The following is a 27,809-nucleotide window of genomic DNA, read 5'->3' as shown; positions in this document are numbered from 1 at the left end:
ACAAAACAAGATTTTTGACGTGAGGGGATGTCCCTCATTTACCATTCCCTTCTGGATAAGATAGTGAAGGCTGCGTGGCTGGGAATTCTTGAGAGAAAACAATAGGAGGATGAGGAATTGTGAAGTTTTTTTTCTCAAAGAAAAATATCAATAAAATAATCATGTTGACAGTGTCGAGTGGTGCTTCTATCTGGGGTCAAGGCCAGAGCAATGGACACCTTATCCCACTTACCCTCTTCCTCTGAGAAAGCCCTGACCAGGGCTGATAAAGTCTTTCTTCACAAGACCCTAGAGGCCTTTTTAAAAAGTGCTTGAAAAAGAAGACAAAGGAGCGCTGGAGTTGAGGGTTTTCCAGTCTGTGTCTGGTGGTTGGTCCTGAGAGATGCCTCTGTTCCTGCTGATCTACCTCTCCGTCGTGGTCACCTCGGTGTCATTGACAGGTAAGCCTCATGTCAAGAACTTGGCATGATGCATTTTTTGTTCATGCAACTTGCTATTTTGTACAGATTGCTAAGAACTAGATTGCAGTACTGAATTAAATGAGTTCTAGACTAAATACTAGTTCTAGAATCATGTAAGAAAAGTCACTGATACAACTTGAGCATGAGTGAAATCTTCTCTACTAAAAATAGAAAAACTAGCCAGGCATCAAGGCGGGCACCTGTAGTCCTAGCTACTCAGGAGCCTGAAGCAAGAGGATCATTTGAGCCCAGGAATTTGAGGTTACTGCGAGCTGTAACACCACAGCACTCTCTACCAGGGATGACAGAGTGAGATTCTTTTTCAAAAAAAAAGACTTGGCTCCCATAGCTCAGCGGTTAGGGTGCCAGCCACATACACTGGGGCTCTGGGTTCAAATCCAGCCCTGGCTTGCTAAACAACAATGACAACCACAACAAAAAAATAGCTGGGCATTGTGACAGGAGCCTGTAGTCCCAGCTACTTGGGAGGTTGAGGCAAAAGAATTTCTTAAGCCCAAGAGTTTGAGGTTGCTGTGAGCTATGATGCCACAGCACTCTACCCAGGGTGACACAGTAAGACTCTGTCTCAAAAAAAAAAAAAAGAAAGAAAAGTCACTGATAACATTTGCAAACATATTTTCAGAGAATTTCTGTTGCACATTCCATTTAGCCTCTTGCCTGGGCATCCAAAATTTCCATGGATCTGCCATATCCAACAGCTTTCCACTAGCTAAATATTTCTTAGAGTACGTGTAAGGAGTTATAACCTCTTTATATTCTAGGCACTTTTATAGTTCCAACTTTAAAAGCAAATAATGATTCTGAAAGTGGAGAATACTGTTTTTCTTTAATGAATGCAAAGACTGTCCCCATGAAGCGCACAGATCTGGATAAACCATGTTCATTAGTTTTCGCATCTGAAAAAAATGATTTTTTGCACAGATTGAGTAAATCTTAAATCGTCTATCCTCAGATTTTGGCACAAAACTGGCCAACCAGGCAAAGAAAAGTTGCAATTCCAGCTAACTGACAGATTTCTCTCTCACTTCTTTTTCTAGTAGAATATCAATTCTCACTGGAAGGGGAGAGGGTGAGATGAGAAAACCTATCCTTGTTGGCACCTTTGAGCAGCTCAGTATTTAACAGATCCTGATTTATTTCTTGATGGTTACTTGGACTTTGCTTGAACACCTTTAAAAGTAGACCTGAGACCCTAAGGAAACTTGAAAGTGAAATGTAATGGTGTATCCTGGATGGAATCCTGGATCAGAGAAAGGTATAGGTAAAAACTAAAGAAATCTCAATAACTATGGGCTTGAGTTAGTAATGATGCATCAACAGTGGTTCATCAATTGGAGCAAAGGCACCGTGCGCGGGTGGTGCATCCTAACAAGGGAAAGCAAGTGTGGGTCTATTGGAACTCTTTGAACTATCTTCTCAGTTACACTGTAAATCCAAAACTGTTCCCCAAAATAGACTCGAGCTTCCTGTCCTTAATCACCATGTATCTGTAGCCAATTACAGAGTCACTGAGACGAGAGTGTCCTGGGGCAACTCCCACTCCCGTCTTTCCACTCTCTTTCCTTTCTCTCTCTCTAGGACCTTCTGTATCCTCCCAGTCCTCCTAAGTGTCTTTGCCCTTCCCAGCCTCAGCACTGCTAGGAGGTTCGGCTCAATGCCAGGAGCAAGATAAAGGGGGAACTTCTGAGTCTGTGGTGGGCCTTGCCCTAGGAGGAGAGGAGAAGTAAGAGACGAGGAAGAAGGAAGGAAAGGAGAGGAGGCAGAAAAGAGGGGAACAAAGGGGAGTCGGAGGGAGGAGGAGGCAGGGAAGGGGCCGGGGGGTGCAGGGTCGGCTGAGGGCTCTCCTCCAGGGAGTGTCAGTGTGGACTTGGAGGGCTGGAGGACACAGACACGTGCTCTCTGCCCTCACTGTGGTCCCCATGAAGGGGGTGGGGAGGGGGTGTCCTAGTAAATGGCTGAGTGGCTTCTGTCAGGCAGGAAGGGACCTGCAGCCCTGCTCTTTTTGAAGTCCTCCCATTGAGAAGCATCTGATCAGCAATTGGGGATGGATATGTGGGATACCAAATTCCAGGCTCCCCGGCAAGTCTGAAAATAGGACTTAAAACCAGTGGCCAGATCATAATGGATTGAATTGCTACCTTAAGGGGTGTGGTGTGGGATGGGTACACTTAATATGGGAAAATACCGAATGGTTAAATTTTTTTTAATGTGTGGGGTTTTTTTAGGCTATAAAAGTATATGTTTATTTTATGTTTTAGAAGGAGAGAGGAAGAGAAAGGGGGGAAAGAGAGAAAAGGAGCAAGAAATGGCATTGCAGCTCAGAGAAAGGAAGAATGCCCGCCAAATGTATTATTTATTAAAAGAAGATGGTGGATAAATTTCCCCTCTTCATGCCATAGCTTCCCTACAGCAGCAGAGGAAGAGAACTGTTAACAAATAGCAAAAGAAATGACAGTGAACTCTAGGGGAAAACTTTATAAATCCTGACATAGTTATTGCGAGAGGTTTAGGAATTTCTGTAGAAGCCATTAAAAGTTGAGTATCTAGCCATTTCTTATAAAATTGGGCCAGGGAGGTGAATCACATATTTCATTGAATTTATAATCATCTGTGAAATTGCTCTGGAAACCTTGCTTGCTAGAGAGTGAAAGCTGGGAAAGCAGAAGAGGAAATTTTTCCCTTTTGAGAGAGGAGAGTCTGAGGACATTTCTTCTCCTCGAAGGATTGGGGTCTAGGGCTCAGCTCATCAAGGACATTTTAAAGAATTAAGAGAGTTGCTCCTGCCATCCACTGCTAAGTGTTATTTCCAGAAAGTGTAATATCCCACTCACTGCTTTTCTCAGTGTCATATTCCCCTTGGGACCATTAGCACCGTCCTCTGACTGAAATTTAGAGAGTAAACTTGACTTTGAAATGTAGATTGGGAAAATCCAAACTATTTTCTAGACAATTTAGCTTTGGTGATCATGGCTCATTCACATTTAATTAATTCACATGGCTCATTCACATTTAATTGCACAGTGTTTGCTAATACAGAATTCCCAGCCCACAAAATGAATGGGAATTCCTTGCCTACAATGTCAATTGACCAAGTCAGTTTCACATACATTAAGAAGGATAGTACTCTCTGGCCAGTGCTCTTTTCTAGAATTTCTTGGTTTCATAGGTTCCTCATAAGAACAATTTACCTACATTAATGTCTTGATTCAGTTGAGGGAAGCAATAAGAATATTGCAGATGGTGGTGTCTTCAGTCATTAAAATGTTTTTGATGAGATATTTATCCTTGTAATTCATGTACTAAAAATGCATGCTGGAGAAGTTTTGCTGTATGATAGCTAGGATACTGATGCCAGCTAATTGTGAATGCACAAAGTTCTTGATACTGTCAATAAGTTGTTGGGATATATGCCAAAATTCACTTTGAGAATAGCTCTAGTAACTATGTGACAATGTATTGGATATTTCAAAGCAGGTGGCACGAGTCTGAGGCCTTTCCTTTTCAGTGCTACACATTCTTGATCAAGTCAAACTTCCCACTAAGGCAAATTTCCACCCATCATCTTTACAAATGGCCATTCACACACTTTTTTCAAAATTTCCGAAGATTAGGAGCTAACCATTGTGATATGGCCTCTCCTGTGACTGGATAGCTGAACGGAAATGTGCTTTCCTGAAACAATTTATTCTTGCTTCTGTAACAAAATAGCTAATTCCTCTTTCACAAATCTATTCCAGATTTTTAAAATTTGATGTGAGTTTTGTTTTGTCTTTTTTCCAAACGACAGTGCTCAGTTCTTCTGTAGGAAGTAATTAGTAGGTCCCCTCTGTATCTGGTCAACTTTCTCTGGACACGTTTGCCAATTACTTTCATAAAATACAGCTTCCAGGTGTGAGCATAATACTCAAAATACGGTCTGACCAGGGCAGAGTTCAGTGAGGCTTTAAGCCTAAACTTCCCATCAAATGATCACTCTGTATAAAAAGTTTAATCCAGTGCTAACACTAAACCTTAAATAGGTTTGAAATGATTTTGTAAAACACATTTATGAAACACGCTTAAATCAACTTGAGGAAACTTATTTAAACAAAGACCTTTGGGGACCTTCCATAATCTCTTTCTTGAACTCAAGCAAAATGCAAGAGCCAGACAGTGGCCTCAGACTGTTGGCACTACGGTCTGAAACAGCAGGGGGTACTTCTTAGGTGTCATTTTTATCCCTAGCCCTAGATCCTTGTTCTGCTTACATCAGTCTGAACGAGCCCTGGAGGAACACTGACCACCAGTTTGATGAGTCCCAAGGTCCTCCTCTCTGTGACAACCACATGGATGGAGAGTGGTACCGCTTCACAGGCATGGCAGGAGATGCCATGCCCACCTTCTGCATCCCAGAAAACCACTGCGGAACCCATGCACCTGTCTGGCTCAATGGCAGCCACCCCCTAGAAGGTGATGGCATTGTGCAACGCCAGGCCTGCGCTAGCTTCAATGGAAACTGCTGCCTCTGGAACACCACGGTGGAGGTCAAGGCCTGCCCTGGAGGCTACTATGTGTATCGTCTGAGCAAGCCAAGCGTCTGCTTCCACGTCTACTGTGGTCGTGAGTACCTTCCCTGTGCTCTTTTTCCTCCCCAATAAGGCCACAGGTAGATTCAAAGGGAAAAATGCCACAAGAAATTCAGTTATGTAAGTTATGTACAATAGTATCTCAGAGTCTGAACAACATTGATTTGGGGCCAAAGATGCCTCTAGATTGTGATTTCTGAAATCTGTTCTTAGAATCTCCGAAAAATTTGGAAAGGACCCAGGATTTTGATCAGTTCTATTATTTTGTCTTCATTCCATTCAAACAAAAAATTCGAAAATTAAATGTTGCTTTAGGTTATCTAAATAGTGGATTTCTAACCTTTTTCATACAGAGGACCCCTTTTTAAGATATCTATAGATAGATAGGTAGATATTCAGATAGCTATATGGTAGCGTTGTGCTTAGAATCCATTGATTTTTTTTTTTAATGATGTACTGAAGCCAGGTGCGGTGGCTCACGCCTGTAATCCTAGCACTCTGGGAGGCTGACACGGAAGGATCATTTGCACTCAGGAGTTAAAGACCAGCCTGAGCAAGAGCGAGACCCCATTTCTACTAAGTGTAGAAAAATGGGCTGGATGCCTGTGCTCAGTGGTTAGGGCACTGGCCACATGCACCAGGCCTGGTGGGTTCAAGCCTGACTCAGTTCTGCTAAACACAAATAAAATGAAATAAAAGTAGAAAAATTGGCCGCATGTAGTGGCAGGCACCTGTCGTCCTAGCTACGTGGGAGACTGAGGCAGCAGGACGGCTTGAACCCAGGAGTTTGAGGTTGCTGTGAGCTACCTCACAGGAGGTTAGGTTGCTGTGGCACTATATCTAGGGCAACCGAATGATACTGTATCTAAAAAATATATATATATATATATAAAATATAATAGGAAGAAGCCACTTGATATCAATAATACTCTTAAATTAATTTCTAAGCTAGGTGTGGTGGCAGGACTTGAAAGGCTGTGGCAGGAAGATTACTTGAGCTGAGGAATTGGAGGCCGGACTGAGCTGTGATTGCACCACTACACTCCAGCCTGGGCAACAGAGCGAGACCCCGTTTTTTGTTTTTTTGTTTTTTTTTTGTTTAAAGAGCATGCTCCTGGTTCTCTCCTGTCATGAAAGGTAATCATTATTCTTCCACAGATTTTTATGACATCTGTGATGAGGACTGTCACGGCAGCTGCTTGGAAACCAGTGAGTGCAAATGCTCTCCAGGAACTGTGCTGGGCCCCGACAGGCAGACGTGCCTCGGTAAGAAACTGATCCTCTGGCAGAAACAGGCTATTAGGATCAAAGGGACAAAAAAATCCTCTTCCTGCCTCAGAGAACCATCATTTTCTCGGTTTGTTGTCTTTTTACTTTATGCCCAGACTAAAGCCTCAAGCCAGATGTGACTCCAGACAGTGGGGAGTTGTGCTCTCTGCTGCACATGGCTATGGAGCACTTGAAATGCGGCTAATGTGGCTGAAAAACTGCATTTTAATTTTGCTTACTTTTAATTTAAAATCTGATATTTGGGGCCAAGTGAGGTGCCTCAAGCCTGTAATCTTGGCACTCTGAGAGGCCAAGCCAGGTGGATTGCTTGAGCTCAGGAGTTCGAGGCCCACCTAAGCAAGAGTAAGACCCCATCTCTACTAAAAATAGAAAACCTAGCCGGGCATTGTGGCAGGCCAACTACTCAGGAGGCTGAGGCAAGAGGAGCTTTTGAGCCCAAGAGTTTGAGGTTGTTGTGAGCTACAACACCACAGCACTCTATACTCAGGGTGACAGAGTGAGACTGTCTCAAAACAAAAAAAAACTCTCATATTTGATTCAGTCACTGGGAAACTGAAAATGTCCGGGACAACTTAGGTTATTGTAAATTTTATGACTCATTATAATTTACTCTTTCTTATTTAATTAATCTCATGACAGATTATATTTTATGACTCTAAATACTGTACGGATCTGGTATTTCTGATAAAAAATTTGTTATTTGAATTTAGTTATGCTATAAATTCACTTAAAAGTGTGTTCAAAACACACATCAGATTTTGGCAACTAATACAAATAAAGAATATAAAATACTCAATGATTTAAAAATTAATTATATATAAAAATGAACATATTTGGGGTATAATTGGATTAAATCAAATATATTATTAAAATTAATTTGACTAATTTCTTTTTTAAAAATTGTAATGTGACTACTAGCAAATTAGAAATTAAATATATGGCTTGCTTAATATTTCTCTGAGGCAGCCCTGATCTAGAATTATCAAAGGACATACTCCTAAAGCTTCACTAATACAATGTTGGTTGCTCTGAGTGTCAAGAAAAGCAAGTCATGGCTCGGCACCTGTGGCTCAAGCAGCTAAGGCGACAGCCACATACACCTCAGCTGGCGGGTTTGAATCCAGCCCAGGCCAAACAACAATGACGGCTGCAACCAAAAAATAGCCGGGCATTGTCTCAACTACTTGGGAGGCAGAGGCAGGAGAATCGCTTGAGCCCAGGAGTTGGAGGTTGCTGTGAGCTGTGATGCCATAGCACTCTACCCAGGGCGACAGTTTAAGGCTCTGTCTCCAAAAATAAATAAATAAATAAAATAAAAATAGTAATAAGTGATTAGCCTGTAATCCTAGCACTCCGGGAAGCTGAGGTGGGTGGATTGCCAGAGCTCATGAGTTTGAGACCAGCCTGAGCCAGAGCCAGAGCAAGAACTTGTCTCTTAAAAAAAATAGCCAGGCGTTGTGGTGGGTGCCTGTAGTCTCAGCTACTTGGGAGGCAGAGGCAGGAAAATTGCTTGAGCCCAGGAGTTGGAGGTTGCTGTGAGCTGTGATGCCACAGCACTCTACCCAGGGTGACAGCTTGAGGCTGTCTCAAAAAAGAAAAAAGAAAGGCAAGTCGGATTGTTTGTAGGAAATCTAGAGTTGTTGAATTGTACATAATATTACATTGTCTACAACTGGAAGAGAACAGAGATAAAAAACCCAAGAGTGAAGATCATCCCCCTTTCTCTAATGTTATGAAGGTTTTTGGATTCAGACTCAAATATATATGAAACAAGTCTAGAGGCAAAGGGGAGGATTACCCCACTCCTACTCTCCTCCCTCCAAGAAGAACATTAAGGGGGGGGGTAGGGTGGGATAGGGGATTAGGGGGTAAGGGGCTATAAAAGGCTTCTTATTTTAGAAAAAGCTTTTGCTCCTCAATCTCATAAATGAGCCCCACTGACCGTCCTATGGAGCATGTGTAGGCCTTACCATAGGGGCTGTTAGGGGTCTCAAATGGTCGACTCTGGCTATTTGGTTTAATGATCATGGCCTGGGGAAAGGGCAATAGTGGCTTCCATAATCTCTGTACACGCTCATGCATGGCATCTGTTGAAAAATATTTGGCTTCAGGCTCGACGCCCATAGCACAGTGGTTACGGCACCAGCCACATACACCAAGGCTGGCAGGTTCGAACTCAGCCCGGGCCAGCTCAACAACAATAACAAGTGCAACAGAAAATAGCTGGGCATTGTGGAGGGCACCTGTAGTCCTAGCTAATAGGGAGGTTAAGGCGAAAGAATCGTTTAAGCCCAAGAGCTGGAGGTGGCTGTGAGCTATGTTGCCATGGCACTCAACCATGGGTGACATAGTGAGACTCTGTCTCAAAAAAACAAAAGAAAAAGAAAAATATTTGGCTTCATTTTAAGCCAGGAGTTGTTTGTTCAGTTTCTTTGCTTTTGTTCTAATATAACTTTTGATTAATGCATTTAATTGATTGTATTTGATTAATACATTTAATGATTGTATCTTTCAGCATGAAAAGATATATAGTGAAATGTCCGGCTCTCAGTTGCCCATGTGCACCATTGTTCCATTTTGCCCTTCCCCCACCCCTTCCCTAGTTAAGTCCTGTATTATTTCCTTACGTATGCTTCTAGGCTTTCTTCAGGCAGATATAAAAATGCAAATGTGTATAATTATTTACTGTTTCTTTTTTACATCAAAGGTAGCATAGTATGTGATATAGTTTGGATATTTGTCCCCTCTCCCGCTCATGTGAAATTTGATCCCCTGTTAGAGGCGAGGCCTTGTGGGAGATTTAGGTCATAGGGAAAGATCGCTCATGAAGGGCTTGGTACTGTCCTTGAGGTACTGAGTTCTCACTCTGTTAGTGCAAGTGAGAACGGAGTATTAAAAAGAGCCTGGCACCTCCTCCTCTCTCTGACCTCATGACACACCTGCTCCCCCTTCACCTTCTGTCATGATTGGAAGCTTCCTGAGGTTCTTACCAGGAGTAAATGGTGGCACCATGATTCTCACACAGTCTGCAGAACCATGAGCCAAATGAACCTCTTTATAAATTACCCAGTCTCGGGGATTCCTTTATGGCCACACAGACTGAGACACCACACACATCTCTTCCCTAATTTATCTTGGACATCTTCATCCATCAAAGCCCCAAGTTCCTATCTAGGGTCTGTGGGCTTCAGGGAGATCGTGAATCCTCTGAAATTACAAGCAGGCTTTTGTGTTTATGCCACACAATTTCCCTTTAGTATTTATTTAAATGTAGCATAATTTTAATTATTTATTTTAAATTATACAATTTTTTCAGGCAGAGTACAAAAAAATAGTACAACAGATACCTTTGTACCCAGATTTAACTGTGGTTAAATTTTGCTTTCTTTTTCTTCTAATTTGCATAAAAGACAGTAAAGTTTTGGGTTTCTTTTTTTTTTTCTTTGCAGTTTTTGGCCGGGGCTGGATTTGAACCTGCCACCTCCGGCATATGGGGCCGGCGCCCCACCCATTTGAGCCACAGGCGCGGCCCTACAGTAAAGTATTTTACTTCACTTGCAGATGCAAGTCAAGCTATCCCACCCCATTCTATTTCCTTCCCTCACCCTCCAGGGGTGATCACTATTGTGAAGTTAGCCGTGTTCTTCTGGTCCCTATTTTTATGCTTTTATTGTTTATGTTTGTACCTATAACAATGTATAGCATTGTTTTATGTGTTCTTAAAATTAATTTAAAAATATTACCTTACTCAATGTGTGAGATTTTCTCTAGGATGTATCATAAGAATGGAACTGCTAGGGCATAGAGTATCTAAATTGTCTGTAATAATAAACCCTCAACTAACAATGGCTTACATAAGTACTTTATCTCTCCCTCACATTAAAAAGTAATCAGTCCTGGCTCAGCTCCTGGAACACAGTGGTTATGGTGCCAGCCACATACACCGAGGCTGAGAGGGTTTGAACCCAGCTCAGGCCACCTAAACAACAATGACAAATGCAATCAAAAAATAGCCGGGCGTTGTGACAGGTACCTGTAGTCCCAGCTTCTTGGGAGGCTGAGGCAAGGGAATCGCTTAAGCCCAAGAGTTGGAGGTTGCTGTGAGCTGTGACGCCACAGCACTCTACCGAGGGTGACATAGTGAGACTCTGTCTCAAAAAAAAAAATCAGTCCTAAGGTAAGCAATCCAGGCTTGGAACAGAGGCCTCTATGGAACCCAGATGCAGAGATGACCGCGTCCACATGCAGGAGGGTTGCTAGTCTCTAACTGTCCACTTTCCAGGCAGCATAATGAAGTTAAGGAAAGAAGGGACCGCAGGTAAGACTCGAATCTTAATGACGCTTTCATTTCTACAAGTTCTACTGTGTATGTTTGTTTGCTTGCTTTTAGTTTTGCCTCGTCTTTTTACCCACTTCTCTTATTTCTCATCTTTTATCATTTTAGTCATTCTCATGGGTATTAGTATGATGGACTTTTCTGGATTATTCTGTCATCTGTAGTTCAAGCCTTGTTTGTTATCTTGCCAATGCTCTCTCGCAGTGAATCATTTCCTCGTGTCTCCTGCCTTCCGTTGCTGGAAAGGAATACCTGAGGTCAGGCGATTTACAAACAAAAACGGTTTTATCTGCCTCACGGTTCTGCAGGCGAGCAGAGGGTGACAGCCTCGGGCTGCTTCTCCTCCGGGGCAGGGATCACATGGCAAGAGAGGAGGCAGGAGGGAGAAGGGGTACCCGGGCTGTTTTTAACAACCAGCTTATGCAGCAGCCACTGAAGTGAGAGCTCACTCGTTACCAAGAAACGGCACCAAACAATTCATGAGAGGCCCCTGACCCAAACATCTCCCATTAGGCGCCACCTCCAACATTGAGATTAAATTTGAGCATGAGGTTTAGAGAGGGCAAATATCCAAACCATAACACCTGGTTTGAGCCAAATTTTATATCAATTTCTCAGCTTCAAGATCCCCACGCCATCTGGGAAAGTATAAATACATGCTCCGTCCATTGTGGGGGTCCTGGCTTGGGGTTTCCATTATTCTGAAGGCTTTTCTGTCTCCTGGGCCTCAGGCAGAGAGCTTCCTGATTGCTCCCTTGGCCCACTAGGGAAAGTGCTTCTGCTCCCCCTCTCATTGAGGGGACACAGTTCTGGGGTCCTCAACTTAAGCAAGGGACACAGTTCTGGGGTCCTAGACTTAAGCAGAGTTTCAGTTACAGTTTGTCCTACCTCCAGGGGGCCAAGGTCATTCTTCTCGTCACCTTATGGGTTTTTAAACCCCTGATTTATGTCCTGTATCCAGGTTTGTTATTCCCGAGGGCCATGACAATTTTAGCTCCCCATCTTCCTTTTGTTTATAGATGGAAGAAGGTAGGCATTTCCTGCCAAGTGTGCATTTTTTATGGCAAGCGTCCATACCTTTCATCAGATACTTAACAATGTTAGCAATAATTGCTGAAGTGCAGTGTGAAAATAGACCAATTTAAAAAGTAGATTTTCGAGGGCGGTTGTTCATGTTACCACAGAAGACTACCTCACAAAATATTTTATCAGATATTTCCTTCCACTAACATAAGCTCATCTCATGACTTAAAATACAGCTTAACTTACAAGTTTGTGTTTTTTTTTTTTTTTGAGACAGAATCTCACTATGTCACCCTTGGTAGAGTGTCATGTGGTCACAGCTCACAGGAACCTCAAACTCTTGGGCTCAAGCAATTCTCTTGCCTCAGCCTTCCAAGTAGCTGGGACTACAGGCACCTGCCACAATGCCTGGCTATGTTTTTTGTTGCAATTGCCATTGTTGTTTTTTAGCTGGTCCAGACTGGGTTCGAACCCACCAGCCTCGGTCTATGTGGTCAGCGCTGTAACTGCTGTGCTATGGGCACCGAGCCTATAAATTTGTATCTCCTTAGCAACTTTTCAAGAACTCATTGGAGAAAGTGAAGTTCACCAATACAAATAAATTAGATGTAATTCAGGACACAAAAGGAACTTTATTTCCCCATAAGTTTTGCCCTTAAGAGGAGGGAGTTGGCAAGTAATTAGATGCCTTCCACTCAGTAGAAGGCAGATGAACAAATAACTTGGTTGACATCATGTTGATAGAAGTGATTAGATCACAGTGGGAGAGTTGGATTGTAGAATCAACAGATCTAAAAAGATGTAGAGATTCTGCTCAGGGGCTTGGGAAACAGTTGAGTTGCTATGGAAATGGTGTGGTTCTCCTTCCACAGATGAAAATGAATGTGATCGAAACAATGGTGGCTGCAGTGAGATCTGTGTGAACCTGAAAAACTCCTACCGCTGTGAGTGTGGGGTTGGCCGTGTACTAAGAAGTGACGGCAAGACTTGTGAAGGTGAGGATGGGTAAGAAGGGTCTGCAATCAGGAACCCACAGGAAGCCATCGGCTTATTCTTTGATGTTTAGGGAAATATGTTAGTGTTAGAAGAGAGTAAGTTTGGCGTGGCACCTGTGGCTCAAGGAGTAGAACGCCAGCCCCATATACCGGGGGTGGTGGGTTCAAGCCCGGCCCTGGCCAAAACTGAAAAAAAAAAATGAAAGAGAGAGAGTGAGTTTGATTGTGTAAAGAAATAACAAGAGGGTTAATCATCATCCAGGATTCTCATGTTATTGTCCAGAATTCAGTTCTATTTTGTCTCCAACATTTAACAGAAAGGGATTTTGCAAGAGGCAGAAAGGCACATTTTTATTTGGAAAATAAAAATAGGGAGTATTCTGTGTTTCTCAAACTTTAATATGCCCAGGAATTACCTAGAATCTTGTTAAAATTCAGATTCTGATTTATTAGGTCTGGGATCAAGTCAAGATACCACATTTCTAAATAACTTCTAGATGACACCTATGCTGCCAGTCCAAGGAGCACACCTGGATTAGTAAGGTAGGACGGGTAGGAAAACAAGCAGCTCCAGCAGTGTTTCTCAAGCTTCCCTGCTGCTGACGCTCCCTGGGAGCTGCCCCAGCCCCATCAGGCCTCTGTCCTGCAGACTATGCCTCACAGGGGCTAGGACGGGGCCTCAGAGTTTCTAACAAGTTTCATAGGCAACTCCTACCATGTTGGAAATCTGGGAAAGTGGTTTACGTGAAGCCATTTCCCCTTCTCTTCCTATGCTTTATATTTGTCAGAGATTAATACATTTTTTTGAGATAAACAAAATCATCTATTTTTAGTAGAAGGGATGCTTTATACATTTTATATGACAAAAAAGAATTCACAGGGTGTATCAAATAATTGAAATGGACATTGTCTATTATTATTATATGAAACTTAGATAATGTCTTTCCTCTAAGGCACATTTACCCTTGCAAAATATCACAACTAAAATTTCAATCACTTCCACTTTATTAAGTCTAAATTCTTACAATACTCTTTGCAGATTATTTGGAGAAATAAATGACTTATCAGTTATTTTCAGAGGATGTATGATCTGTTCCTTAGGATAAATAAATTTGTGAAATAATGGAGCTATAGCGCTGCTTATAAGGGTTTACTTTACTCCAGTTATAGTCAAAATAGTAAAACACTCCCGCAAAAGGAAACATCGTGGCTAGTATCCACAATTTATTTCATGCAATAAACTTTGCATAATAAGACTTAATGTATTTTAAACTTTATTGAATAAGAGTAACATCCTGAACCCTCTTTAAATTATGAGGAACATTTAGAGTTATTTATAAGCACTTTATTAGAAACAATTAATCCTCATATAGTCTTAAAACCTAATAACCATAACTGAAAAAATATTATAGCAGAAGATTAAAATTATATGAGTTACACTTTAGGATTATAGTTCTATTTATAACCATTAAGTTTCATTGATAATATGAACATACATATTTCTTTAGCTAGACTATTAGATAACTGTATATTCTTTTAAAAATAATAAACAGCTCTAGGCCAGGTTCAGTGGCTCAGGCCTATAATCCTAGCATTCTGGGAGGCCCAGGCAGGTAGATTGCTTTAGCTCAGGATTTGAAGACCAGCCTGAGCAAGAAGGAGACCCTCCCCCAGCCCTGTTCTCTACTAAAAATAGAAAAACTAACCGGGCATTGTGACACGCTCTAGTCCCATCTACTCAGGATGCTGAGGCAAGAGGATTGCTCAAACCCAAGAGTTTGAGGTTGTTATGAGGTGTGATGATGTCACAGCACTCCCCGCAGGGTGACAGAGTGAGACTCTGTCTCAAAAAATAATAATAATAAAATAAAACAATTTCAAAACATTCATCTCTTTTTAATTTTAGGTAATTTCTATTATTTTGTTTTATTATAGAAGAAAATACATAGAAGTAAAAGAAAGATCATTTAAATGACCCACAACCTCATTTGTTAGCTATAGCCATTCTAAACATTTGGATATATCTTCCTGACAGATTTAAATCTTTTAAGATAATTTAGACTTTCAGTTTATTTCGTACTTTGCAGTTTTAGACGTGGAACTATTCCAAGTGAATATTTAGTGTGACATCTTTATTTTACGAATACTGAAAGTGTGACTTAGAGAAATAAAATTACTTAAGGGAAGTAAAAAAAAAAATTCTACTAATATTGACTTTAACATCTCATAACATTTTTTATGCTTTCTTCCATAGTGTTACATAATATTTTCAGGTATTTCAAAAGGCCAGAGGTGTGATTTTATTCTTCTTAAATAAACAGATTTATGAACAGGTGACCTTTACTCTCTTTTAAGTTTTTCAAAGATTGATTCATTACAAATTTTTTTCTATGTATATTTCACAAAAACTAATTCATCCCAAGTTAATTTACTGACAGTCCAAAGAAACTTTTAAATATTATTGGACTGATAGTCCAAAGAAACTTTAAAGATATTATTGAACTGAGAGTTACAGCTATCACTGGAAATCGGCTTAGACCTTTTTCTGAGCATCTCAGATGATTTCCAAACATTACCTTCCTTTATCTTAACCTAGAGCAGGGATCAGCAAAATTTTTCTCCAAGGCAAATAGTAAATAATTTAGGTTTTGTGTACCATAAGGAATCAGTAGAAGCAGGCATGACCATGGGCATGGCTGTGTGCCAGTAAAACTTTATTTATAACAATGTGTAGCATGTTAGAGTTTGATAACCTGACCTAGAAGACAATGTCCAGGTCTTGTAAAGGTCATTACTTTTCCTCTGTTAAGTTTGAAATCACTTGGTAGTTCCTTTAGTTTCCACTTGAATATTTTTTCCTTTTTGTCCATTTGACTGAGTATGCTTTTTGAAAATGCAAAACATTACAAAAGGAACCTTTAAAAAGTTGCCTCATAGGAGGAATGTCACCAAGAGTTCAGTGGAATGGACTCTCTTATCATGTTGGACAGACCTCATTTTTATAGGGTGCTATCAGCCCAAGACTCTTTATCCCCAGTACTCTTGTTCCTAGAGATTTGGGGAGAAAGCCAGGTGATTCAGCCAGTCCATAACAACTCTGGTCCATTGAGACCATCTAGTTGAGTTTATATTCCATCAGTCCCTTTTACATCAATAATGCTCAATAAAATTTTGAATTGGGTGGAATAAATGTTATGGCGATTAAAGCATGACTTTTGGGTTTTACTTCTAAAAACCCATAACATCAGACAAACCCAAATTGAAAAACATTTTACAAAATACCTTACCAGCTTAATTGGGTAGAGCTATGGATGTTGAAAGATTGCTCTTTCTAGCCATAATGTTTAATAAACATTTTTGGTGGATTTGCCTACCTGTCTCAGTCACTGGGTTAGGCACCAGGGTTACTGCTATGAGATAAGCATAATCTTTGATGCAAAGTGCCAATATTTGTTGGAGTAGAGGGTCACAAGATGATTCTCTTTTCTGTTGGTTCCTACTCCAGACATTGAAGGATGCCACAATAACAATGGTGGCTGCAGCCATTCGTGCCTTGGGTCTGAGAAAGGCTACCAGTGCGAATGTCCCCGGGGCTTGGTGCTGTCTGAAGATAACCACACTTGCCAAGGTAGTACACGGGGGTGGGGGCTTCCTCTCTGCTCTAACATACATTTCTTTCTTCCCTGAAACTCCCAGCGTTCTTCCCTCAAGTGAGTCATAATTCTCATCTTTTAAAATGCCAGGTATTTGAGTAGTGTGTATACCTGAGTCATCCCTTGAGAGAAGCTCTTTAAAAAGACTACCAAAAAGCTAATTTGCCTTTGCTCTTTACCTTTCCTTTTTTCCTCTAATTTCTATGGTTAGTTGTATAACTCATACTCTGTTTAGAAGTATAAGACAGTGATACAGTCCTTCTCTTTCTAAAAAATAATTGGGATTGAAACTAAGTGAAACTAACTTGAAAGCCCTAGGGAACGGATTCTTCTACATACACTTATAATATGAGCATTAACAATCCTCTGAGAACTGTTTTCCGGACATGTAGTTTACATGACATCCAGAATAATAATTCATTCATCACATATTTGATGAACACCTATTTCTGATTTCTTTATATTATACCATTGTTATGATATGTCCTCATATACTGGACTCTGACAGTGCTCTGACCTTAAAATACTTTTTTTTTTTTTTTTTTGAGACAGTCTCACTATGTCACCCTTGTGGGTGGTGTCACAGCTCACAGCAACCTCAAACTCTTGGGCTTAAACTATTCTCTTGCCTCAGCCTCCCAAGTAGTGACCCTAAAATACTTTATAGGGTATTTGTAGAGTCTGGAGGAATTGAGCTTGGGAATGCTACGGAAATATTTTTTATTGTATATGAAGTTAAAATGGAGAGTTTATGGTCAGAGTTTATGGCTTACTGGGCAATGCAAGGACAATTTGGAAGCCTTCCCCGAGTGCACTAGCACAGTTTTTATTACTTCTGTTTTATGGGGCAGTAATTAACGGTAAAGTCAAAGCAGTATTGTTATGAAGTTCAAGCCTATATCATAGCAGTACTTTTTCTGTATTGCTAATAAATTGTGTTTGTGCTTAAAAGTTAAACCTTTAAGTGTTCCAGGTCATGGAGTTATGCTAGTCACAGTTTGAAACAACTATTTGCTGAATGGAGACTTGAACATAACATTTCCTCTTTCAGGGAACTGTATATATGAGGCACATTATTTGACCATAGTCTTGGGAGTTAGGAATACTGGTTTCATTCACCAGCTTAGTTTGAGCCCTTTTTCTTGAGGATAGAATAAAAAGCTCAGGTTACATGAGGGTGAAATTTCTTCTCGTAGAAGACCTCTTCCCGGTTCCCGTTTCCTGGTTCTAACAGTAGCCCCTTTTTGCCACAGTCCCTGTGTTGTGCAAGTCAAACACCATTGAAGTGAGTGTCCCCAGGGAGCTGGTTGGCGGCCTGGAGCTCTTCCTGACCAACGCATCCTGCCGAGGAGTGTCCAATGGCACCCACGTCAACATCCTCTTCTCCCTCAAGACATGTGGTACAGTGGTGGATGTAGGTTCCTCCTGGAGGACACTTGGGGAATGACCAGGAGCCAGTTATTTGGGAGGTAGTCAACAGAGGTATGCGGTGTGGTTGGTGTCATAGATGGGATATTCACACATAAACCGACTAAGCTCAAGACATCTCATGTTATTCATTTAATAAGCATGTTATTGAACATCTGCCGTGATCCTGGCACTTGTAAGGACGGGGAGTTACGAAGAATTCTGCGATTTCTGTCCATTAAATAGCCCCATCTCTCCAGTGTGCACATTTTCCTGACTGCATTGGCCCAAGTGGTACTGGGTGGCTGGCTCCATCCCCTTCAACCACTTCTTTTATTTGAAGAAAGCAACTAATACGAATGATGGGTCATTTATGACATAGTAAATGGGTTCAAGTATTGAACCAGGTTGAGCCAAAAGGCGGTGCCTGTGGCTCAGTGAGTAGGGTGCCGGCCCCATATACTGAGGGTGGTGGGTTCAAACCCAGCCCCGGCCAAACTGCAACAAAAAAATAGCTGGGTGGGCACCTGTAGTCCCAGGTGCTCGGGAGGCTGAGGCAAGAGAATCGCGTAAGCCCAAGAGCTGGAGGTTGCTGTGAGTTCTGTGATGTTACAGCACTCTACCGAGGGCCGTAAAGTGAGACTCTGCCTCTACCAAAAAAAAAAAAAAAAAGATTTATACTTTCATCCAAAAATCTGCCCTGAGCTGGAGAGTCTGGTGGATATATGAAATGCTTTTAGAAATTTACACAGCATAGGTTGGGTGCAGTGGCTCACGCCTGTAATCCCAGCAATCTGGGAGGCCAAGGCAGGTGGATTGCTTGAGCTCACAGGTTTGAGACCAGACTGAGCAAGAGTGAGACCCCCATCTCTAAAAATAGCCAGGCGTTGTGGCGGGTGACTGTAGTCCCAACTACTTGGGAAGCTGAGACAAGAGAATCGCTTGAGCCCAGGAGTTTGAGGTTGCTGTAAACTGTGATGCTACAGCACTCTACCAAGGGCAACAAGTGAGACTCTGTCTCAAAAAAAAAAAAAAAAGAAAGAAAGAAAGAAACTTACACAGCAGTACTGAGATGATAATACATAAAATTTCAGTAAGGCATGAACAGTGAGACAGACGACAAGCCCAGTAAAGGGACAATCACCGGAGTAGTCGAGAAAAGTGGGAGTTGGATCCAGGTGGAAGATCCGTGTGTGTGTGCGTGTGTGTGTGTGTGTGTGTGTGTGTTTGTGTGTGTGGTGTTTACATAAGCACAGAGAAAAGAAAGGGCCTTTCATATGGAAACAAGTGAGCAAAGTCCCAGAGAGGGGAATTTCAGGGCTGTGCTGAGATGAATGGGCAGCACAGCCTGACTGGCAAGGAATTCCTACTGGAAACTGAAACTGGAAAAGCGGATGAGGCAAACAGTTTCCAAAGGGCTGCCTTGTATGCTAGCGTGAGTGCTCTGAGCTTCCTCCCACAGCACTGGGTTTAGGCAGGGACTGTGGTGAAGAAAGCCCTGGTCTGACAGAAGCGTAGGCAACAGAGAGCTAAGCGCGTCTACCTGCAGATGGGTGCAGGGGCCTTTGCGATCATTTGGTTAAATGAACATTTATTTACAGATCCTACTAAATGAAAATCAGAAAGCTAATTAGAGTCGGGATGAGACAAGGGGCAGATATTCAAGGAGCAGGTAGTCCCACTTTAGACAAGTGGTGCTGGCTGTGTGTGCCGGTAATCAGATGGAAACGCCCCCTAACAGGTTGGCATTACTCTCTGGTGCCAGGAGGGCAGATGAAGCTGGCGGTAAAGAGCAGAAAATCATCTGCATGAATGTCACGGCTGAGGTTCTGAGCGCAGATGAGTTCAGCACAAGGTCAAGCTGCTGCAGGATCACCAAGTCTAAAACTCGTAATATACGGAAGCTATTTTTCCCTAAAATACCAGACTTTTGAATATGCTGATTCTGCAGAGATCAGGTTCCACCACCCCACCCCCGCAGAGATCAGGTTTTATGAGTAGAACTCCAAAGGGACATGTGGGCTGACCAAGAAGTAATCCGTAAAGTTCTTAAGAGCTAGGGGGTGTCTTGCTAATAAAACAGAGGCAATGGAAAAAACAAACAAAAACCACAACTTCAGTCTTAGGCAACCAAATCTCTAATGTGCTTTGATGTGAGCAGAAATCCAGAGAAGGTTGAGGTGGGGCTGGGGAAGCTGTGCAGAATAACCTGAAGGAGCTCTTTCCTCGCCTTGCCTGGCCTGGCTCAGGTGGTGAATGACAAGATCGTGGCCAGCAACCTGGTGACAGGTCTGCCCAAGCAGACCCCGGGGAGCAGCGGGGACGTCATCATCCGAACCAGCAAGCTGCTGGTCCCGGTGACCTGCGAGTTCCCGCGCCTCTACACCATCTCCGAGGGCTACGTGCCCAACCTCCGAAACTCGCCGCTGGAAATCAGGGGCCGAAACCACGGGGTCTTCCCGTTCACGCTGGAGATCTTCAAGGACCGTGAGTTCGAGGAGCCCTACCGGGAAGCGCTGCCCACCCTCAAGCTGCGCGACTCCCTCTACTTCGGCATCGAGCCGCTGGTGCACGTGAGCGGCCTGGAGAGCCTGGTGGAAAGCTGCTTTGCCACGCCCACGGCCAAGGTCGACGAGGTGCTCAAGTACTACCTCATCCGAGACGGGTAGGGTGCACGGTTCCCTGGCCGCCCCGGCCTCCGAGACCGCGGGCTTAGGCGCCTGCCCGCGCCCCCTTAGGTCAGGAGCCCTTTGCTGGCATTTTGGAAGTAAAATCTAGGGAGGGAGGAAGGGAGTCAAAAATGATTCCAACGTGTCCAGCACTGGTGGCTGACTAGAAAAGTAGATTTGAGGTAGAGATACGTGTCTGAATCTAATCGTTTGAAAGAATATACAGAATATTTTAAAATTTCAAATACCTGCAGGTACCTAGGAAGAGAAGTTCAGGGGGCAGTTAGAAATGCTTATCAGAGACGGGTGTGTGGCTCAAGCCTATAACCCTAGAACTTGGGAGGCTGAGGCAGGTGAATTGCCTGAACTCACAGGTTCGAGACCAGCCTGAGCCAGAGGCAGCCCTCGTCTCTAAAAAAATAGTTGGCACTGTGGTGGACGCCTGTAGTCCCAGCTACTTGGGAGGCTGAGGCAAGAGAATCACTTGAGCCCAAGAGTTTGAGGTTGCTGTGAGCTGTGATGCCTCAGCACTCTACTGAAGGCGAGAAGTGAGACTCTGTCTCAAAAAAGAAAGAAAAGAAAAGAAAAATGTTTATCAGACTCAGGAACAAGGTGGCAACTAGAGGTGAAAAACAGACACTTCCCCTGTTTACAGCTGAAACTGTAAGATGCGTTAATCTACCCTGAGAGAGGCCCAGGGCTGCATGGGGGTGGCAGAGAACCATGGGAATGATGGAGTGGAAGTAGGATGCATTAAGCCCTCTTTTGAGAAGTTTGGTAGTGAAGGAAAGAGAAGAAATACTTGGTAGGTTGAGGGGGAAGATATAGTGGTTTGTTTTTGTGCTTGTTTTATGCAAAAGAGCTTTCTGTGATACTTGCTGAGAATCCTTGGATTGAAATCTGCAGGTGTCCTCCGCTGTCGGTGGAAATCTAACAGTTTTCAGTGGGAAAATTGCACTCCCATGAAAATTACATTCCTAGGAAGATTACACTCAAACCCAAACCCATGAGTTTCTTCCTCGTTCTAAATGTCAGGTGGGACACGGTCTCCGGCAGGGTCAGGGACTTGCTGAAGCTTAATGACAGGAAAGTGGCCCAGGAAGAGCGGCTCGGGCGCAGCTCTGGTCCCTGCCCTTTGCTGGCTGGCCTGTAGGCTCTTGGAAATTTCTACTTAGCTTTTATTCCTCCTTCTCTGTCACCGCAGGCAAACTTCACCTGCTGACGTCCATCTCTTGCACCCTGATTTTTCAACCCTTCGTGCACATTAGGATCAACTGAGAAGCGTTTTTTTTAAAAAATAGTAATGCCTCTCTGTTTCATTGCTGTTTTCTGAATTCCAGCCCTTGTTGTCTTTCATCTGGACAAAAAAGCAGCCCCCTCCCACAGACTCCTAACCCCACCTCTCAAACCTCAGCTTCATAGACACCCACCTTCCACAGTCCACTCAAAAGGAAAGCTGCATCTTGTTACATCCCTGATGAAAACCTTTTACCTTTATTACCTTTAGTTGGTAAATAAAAGGCAAAAAAGATAAAAGGGGTAAACAGCCGGCCCTTTTTTTTTTGCAATTTTAATGGAGTACTCTACACATACAATAAACATATGTATTTGAAGTATATATAGCTCGGTAAGTTCTGACATACACACCCACGAAGTCATCGAACTTTCTCTTGCACCCTATACATTTTCTCCTGTCCCTCATATCCACTTTTTGCAAAAATATATTTTTATATATATAAATATATATATAATTATAACTCGCTGGGAAAACATATAACCTAAGGTCTCAATAAAGTGTGTGAAATTTATTTATATATTTGTTATTCAGATTCTCAGTGGACTATTTTATTTTAGAAGCTACACTATTTATTTCACCAGCCCCTAACAAGAGAAAAAATATATATGCCACAGAAGAAAAAAGCATACTCGAGAACTTGAACACCACAATAATGTGGTCCTAATTTGTAAGCAGGCAAACAGTGCCGTCTGTGGCACCGCACAAGAATGGGGTGCGTAAGATAACCCGATGCTCAGCTTGGCTGACCCTCAGCCTCCGACCTGAGTCTCCTTCCGTGTCTGCTCCTCCCAACGGAATGACTGACAATTCCCAAACACCCTTTGGACTTTGCATATGCTGTTTCCTCTGTCTGAAATCCATCTTCCCCACCTTCATTTCCTGTCTGACCTTTACTAATCTTTCAAAATTCAGCAGGATTTACTTCCTCTGTGAAGCCTTCCTGATTCCTTTCCCATCTGAACTAGAAATTTTCCTTTCTTTTCCTTCTTCCTCAGTACCCAACATATATATAGTAAGGGTCATTAAGTATTTGCCAAATAAATTATTAAATAAGTATTCATAATAATAAGTTGAGACTAGTCCACAGACCTAAAGTAACACAATTCACTTTACTTATATTTACAAATTGTTTGATTATTCATTTCTTTGGGTTTTTTTTTCATTGTCCTCAGCTTAAACTTAAACCAGCCTGGTTGTCCCTTGCTATTAAACATGTCTGATTCACTTCTTTCTAGTTTTAGTTGGTATGTACTCTGAAAATGCCAAATAATTTAATACTTGGCTAACCAAACTATAATTAGAAAGGTAATCTCCAGAAAAAAAAATATTGAATTCCAAAATCAGGTATTGAACAATTTTCTGGTAAACAATTATTTTGGATCCTCCTATACCATCTTTATGTACTTTTAACATATGAACTTGGAGTTGTTGGAACCAGAGTTGTCTAATTACACCAAATCAAGAGTCGACATTGTCCTGGTTTCTATTCTGTAATGCGTTACCTTGTAATCGCTCCTGCTTTGTTTATGCTTTTAATGAAAAATAATAGTATTTTTAGGTAAAGGTAAATTGAAAATCCTGAAGCTGGTAGATAAAAAGTACCATTTTTATTATCAAGTGTTACTATTAACATAGATGGTAGACTGTAAACTCCTGATGTCAGACACCGTATTATTCATCTTTACATCCTCTGCAGTACCCAGCAGAAGGGTTTGCACAGATTAGGTACACAAAAGACATTTATTATAGAACATAATCAGAAGATGGTATAAATTAATGTTACCCCAGGAAAATAAAAATTAGTAAATAAGTAGAAGAAATAACAGAAACCACATTATATTTAGATCCTCTTCATTTTGGTATGACAGAATACGCTACTGGCAGGAATACGCTACTGGCAGGAATACACGTCAAGATGCCTTATTTTCAAACGGTTTCATTGTATTTTTCAAGTGCACTGACAGAGCAGTAATCATTGAACCAGACAGTGGCCTGTAAGCATAGAGAGCAGGTACCCACTTTCCCAGGCTTTTGCACCTGACCCCCACTGTTTTTCCTGGCCCAGCAGGCAGAAACCACTAAGTATCCATTAAAAGACAACTATATCCAGAAAAATAAAACTTTCTTTAGAATATAGAAGGGGAAAGGTGATATGAGGGAGGAATCCTTGGTCTGTAAAAAGAAGAGGTTCGTCAGTGTCCAAATCCTCGGCCTCAGCATGGAGGATCAGAACGCTGCTTTCCCCCAGCTGACCCTAGGTGAACTTGGGAGTTTCACTTTACACAGTAGACAGGAGACTAAAACCCCCAAATCCTATCAAACTGCAGCTTAGCATGAAATTTGGGGAAAGAAATGGAAACAGTTTGGAGGTCAATGACTTTAATACAGTAGAAAAAGTTATTCTTAGATGTTTGAATAAACATAAACTTAGATGTTTGTGCAACACTTTGCCCCCTAATTGTGGTTTGCTCACTTTTGTATCCCCTTCAGTGGTTACTTTGTATTAGATGTTCAATAAACATTTGTTTAATTAAAGAAAAGCCTCCTCAAACCAATAATAAAGTACATGGAAGCAGAATTCCTGCAGTATATTACAAGTGAAAAGATAGCCTTGCCAGCAAAAGGTATCTTTGAAATAAATGTTGCTGTTGATAATACTTAAACATGTTAACTGAGCAGGAAGCCCAGTTTGTGGGTATGTTGAATCACAAATGGGTGGGACATTGTTAATGAGTGGTGCTATATCTGAAGAGGCCTTCACAAGGAGGGAATTTAATTTTTCCTTCATTCTCAAAAAGTGTGAGTGCAGCCCAGCCTCCTCCACCCAGTTGGTCTCTCCCCGGGCCAAGTGTATTGGACTGGATTATTTTTCCACTCTGTTAAAACCATCAAAGCTTACATGCTGTCAATCCTACTTCCAGCTGTGTTTCAGATGACTCGGTAAAGCAGTACACATCCCGGGATCACCTCGCGAAGCATTTCCAAGTCCCAGTCTTCAAGTTTGTGGGCAAAGACCACAAGGTGAGCTGAATGTCTTTCCCCGGTAGCCCTGGGACCTGAGCCTGCCTGCTTGGTATCCCAGTGTGTTGACATTCTAAGAACCCAGTGTTAGGATCTGCATGACCTCTAGGAAAAACACAGAGAAACTGGCCATCAAGAAGCTTAACATCTTTATACATGGCACAATTATCTTCCCTCTCCCATAAAATAACTGTGTTGTTCAAAGAAAATACTATAAAGTCATAATTGAAAGTCTTTGTGGACAGGTATGGCTGGAAAAGCCAGTGTGGTGGTCGGTCACATGGCAAAGGACGTGGACAGGATATTGGGGAATTCACAGAAAAGATAAATAGTGAAATGTTCAGTGAAAATAGTACTTAAAATGCCAATTTAAAAAATTATGAGACAGGGTTGCGCCTGTGGCTCAGTGGGTAGGGTGCCAGCCCCATAATACTGAGGGTGGCGGTTTCAAACCCTGCCCCAGCCAAATTGCAACAACAACAAAAAAATAGCCAGGCATTGTGGCAAGCACCTATAGTCCCAGCTACTCAGGAGGCTGAGGCCAAGGGTGATAAAGTGAGACTCTGTCTCTAAAAAAAAATTATAAGACACCATTTTATACGCATGCTACTTTCAAGGTTATAGGGAGCAGTATACAATAGCTGCAGAAATTGATATTCTTTTTGATATCTGATAAAATGTAATAATAACCATAGTCATATTCTTTCATTTTTTTATTTTCATTTTTTATTTTTTTGAGACAGAGTCTCACTATGTCCTTTGGTAGAGTGCCCTGGCATCATAGCTCACAACAACCTCAAACTCTTGGGCTTAAGTGATTCTCTTGCCTCAGCCTCCCAAGTAGCTGGGACTACAGGAGCCCGCCACAATGCCCGGCTGTTTTTAGAGACTAGGTCTCAGTCAAGCTCAGGCTGGTCTTGAACTCCCGAGCTCAAGTAATCCACCCGCCTCGGCCTCCCAGAGTGCTGGGATTACAGGCGTGAGTCACCACTTCCGGCCTCAACAGATTCTTTTACCTAAAAATTCTAATTTTGACAGTTTCTCAAAAACAAAACAAAAAACCAAGGTGTGTTGAAAATGTTTGTAGAATATTATTCTAAGGGGGTGAAAGAAAAGCCACCAAACAAGCAAGGCTAAAAGCTACAGTATATATATTGGAGGGACAGGTGAGTTATTACACACTTAGCAGATTCCAACCTTCATAGCCACAGTTCTGTTGTTAAAATGATGAATATGGGAAAAAAAGACATAAAAACTATTGTCAGAACAATTTTCATGCATATTAAATATGCTACACTTAGGAATGTATACACATGCTTTTGATATGAGGACAATTAATGACAATTAAGGTCATGGGGGGGAAGGAAAAGCAGAGAGAGGGAAGGAGGGGGAGGGGTGGGGCCTTGGTGTGTGCCCCACCTTCTGGGGGCAAGACATGATTGCAAGAGGGACTTTACCTAACAAATGCAATCAGTGTAACCTGGCTTATTGTACCCTCAATGTATCCCCAACAATAAAAAAAAAAAAATTGGAAAAAAAAAAAAGAATGTATACACATGCTTAGAGGTCATACAGGACTATAGAGAAAAGGCTAAAGTGAGGCTGAGCCTGTGGCTCAAGGAGTAGGGCGCCATAATCCGGGGATGGTGGGTTCAAGCCCGGCCTGGCCAAAACGGCAAAAAAAAGAAAAAGAAAGAAAAAAAAAAGGCTATAGTGAGATAAGGTGCAAGTTTTCTGTTCTTTTTCCATAATTGCTGAAAGATTTGAACAAAAGAAAGTTTTTGTTTTCATTCTTCTCCATGCTATCTTTAAGTATATTCCTGTCCTTTCCAGTTATATCTAGAACAACTGCTAACAATGCTGGCAAATCCTGATCTCGCTCAACTAGGCAGAGCAAGGTTTAGGCAGACTAAGATACTTGGAGGAAGAACTATGGTTTTAAAATCACCTACATAGGGTGGCGCCTGTGGCTCAAATGGGGTAGGGCACCGGTTCAAGCCCAGCCTCAGCCAAAAAAAAAGAAAATCACCCACATGACTTCAATCCCACCTTTGCCACATTATTACTAAATGTGTACATTTAGGCAAGTTCATTAACCTCTCTGCACCGCGGTTTCCTTATGTGTAAAATGGGATGGTAACCTCCACCTCAAAGAGTTATTGTCAAAATTAAATGAGAGGATGTTTTGGAACACTCAGAATTGTTTCTGGCTCCCAACCGTGCCCCACAAGTGGCAGCTGTTACCACTGTCTTTGTTAATGACCATGATCCTCTCTCCAGGAAGTGTTTCTGCACTGCCGGGTTCTGGTCTGTGGGATGCTGGACCAGCACTCCCGCTGTGCCCAGGGTTGCCACCGGCGGATGCGTCGTGAGGCAGAAGAAGAGGACTCAGCTGGTCTACAGAGCGAGACACTGACGGGCGGCCCGATCAGCATCGACTGGGAGGACTAGTTCATTGGCACACCTGCAGTGCCCTGGCGCGCCCCCCCCCCAACACTTTGGGCTGTTGTCCCCTTTGGAGCTCCTCCCCACAGCCTCTGAGAACATCAGCCAGCCTCCTGGAGCGCCTCACCTCTTTAAACTCTCCCAGAACTGACTCACTCTGATTCCTGTCCACCGGGTTAGCACAGGTCACTGCACCGCTGGACAACGTGGCCTGGGTGGGGTTTCACCCTCCCAAAGTGAAAGCTAAGCTGTTACCCAGCAGGAAGTTTATCCCTTTTCCCTTGTTTCTTTTCTACAATTAAATACCTCGTGTATGATGCATTAGGATCGCTAAATCAGAAATTGGGTATAGTATTTCAAGTTAGAAACCTTAAAAAATTCGTTACTAAATTATGACTTAAATACTTAATGACTCATTAAATATGTGAATAATCATTATGCCCTGAAATTTGTTTGAAAACAGACTAGTTCTAAGTGATTTTAAAAGTGTAAAAGAGTGTGCAGTTAAAACATTCCAATTTTGTTTTTCTCTTGCATAATTTCTTTTGATATTTTTATATTGCCTTAAGTGAAATAGTTTCACTTAATAATATGAATAAATTGATTGACATGTATTTAAATGTTTC

General features: G+C 42.1%; 1 protein-coding gene across 2 annotated transcripts; it reads left to right on the top strand.

The window, feature by feature from the left end:
• The first annotated feature begins 236 nt into the window (after nucleotides 1–236).
• OIT3 (oncoprotein induced transcript 3) lies at nucleotides 237–27,809 on the top strand. 2 transcript variants are annotated; one of them, XM_053585416.1, is made up of 9 exons: nucleotides 243–440; nucleotides 4,707–5,081; nucleotides 6,206–6,313; nucleotides 12,569–12,691; nucleotides 16,197–16,319; nucleotides 17,598–17,758; nucleotides 20,001–20,416; nucleotides 24,639–24,738; nucleotides 27,019–27,190. In XM_053585416.1, the coding sequence occupies exons 1-9, from the start codon at nucleotides 383–385 to the stop codon at nucleotides 27,187–27,189; spliced, it is 1,635 nt and encodes a 544-aa protein (XP_053441391.1). In that variant the 5' UTR covers nucleotides 243–382; the 3' UTR covers nucleotide 27,190. The 2 variants fall into 2 exon arrangements, with proteins under 2 accessions (XP_053441392.1, XP_053441391.1); XM_053585417.1 differs by lacking the exon at nucleotides 16,197–16,319 and having other exon boundaries at nucleotides 237–440; nucleotides 27,019–27,809.

The sequence above is a fragment of the Nycticebus coucang genome, chromosome 3 (assembly GCF_027406575.1).
Source record: "Nycticebus coucang isolate mNycCou1 chromosome 3, mNycCou1.pri, whole genome shotgun sequence".
Classification (NCBI taxonomy): Eukaryota; Metazoa; Chordata; class Mammalia; order Primates; family Lorisidae; genus Nycticebus; species Nycticebus coucang.
The sequence above is the reverse complement of the archived record's forward strand: the minus strand, read 5'-3'. Positions and strand labels throughout refer to the sequence as shown.

Bases quoted from the DNA above. Each gene is read 5' to 3' on its own strand.
- OIT3 (XM_053585416.1), top strand. From the start codon at position 383: ATGCCTCTGTTCCTGCTGATCTACCTCTCCGTCGTGGTCACCTCGGTG. The intron at 441-4,706 runs GTAAGCCTCATG...TTTTATCCCTAG, and splicing joins CACCTCGGTGTCATTGACAG to CCCTAGATCCTTGTTCTGCT. The intron at 16,320-17,597 runs GTAGTACACGGG...TTTTTGCCACAG, and splicing joins AGATAACCACACTTGCCAAG to TCCCTGTGTTGTGCAAGTCA.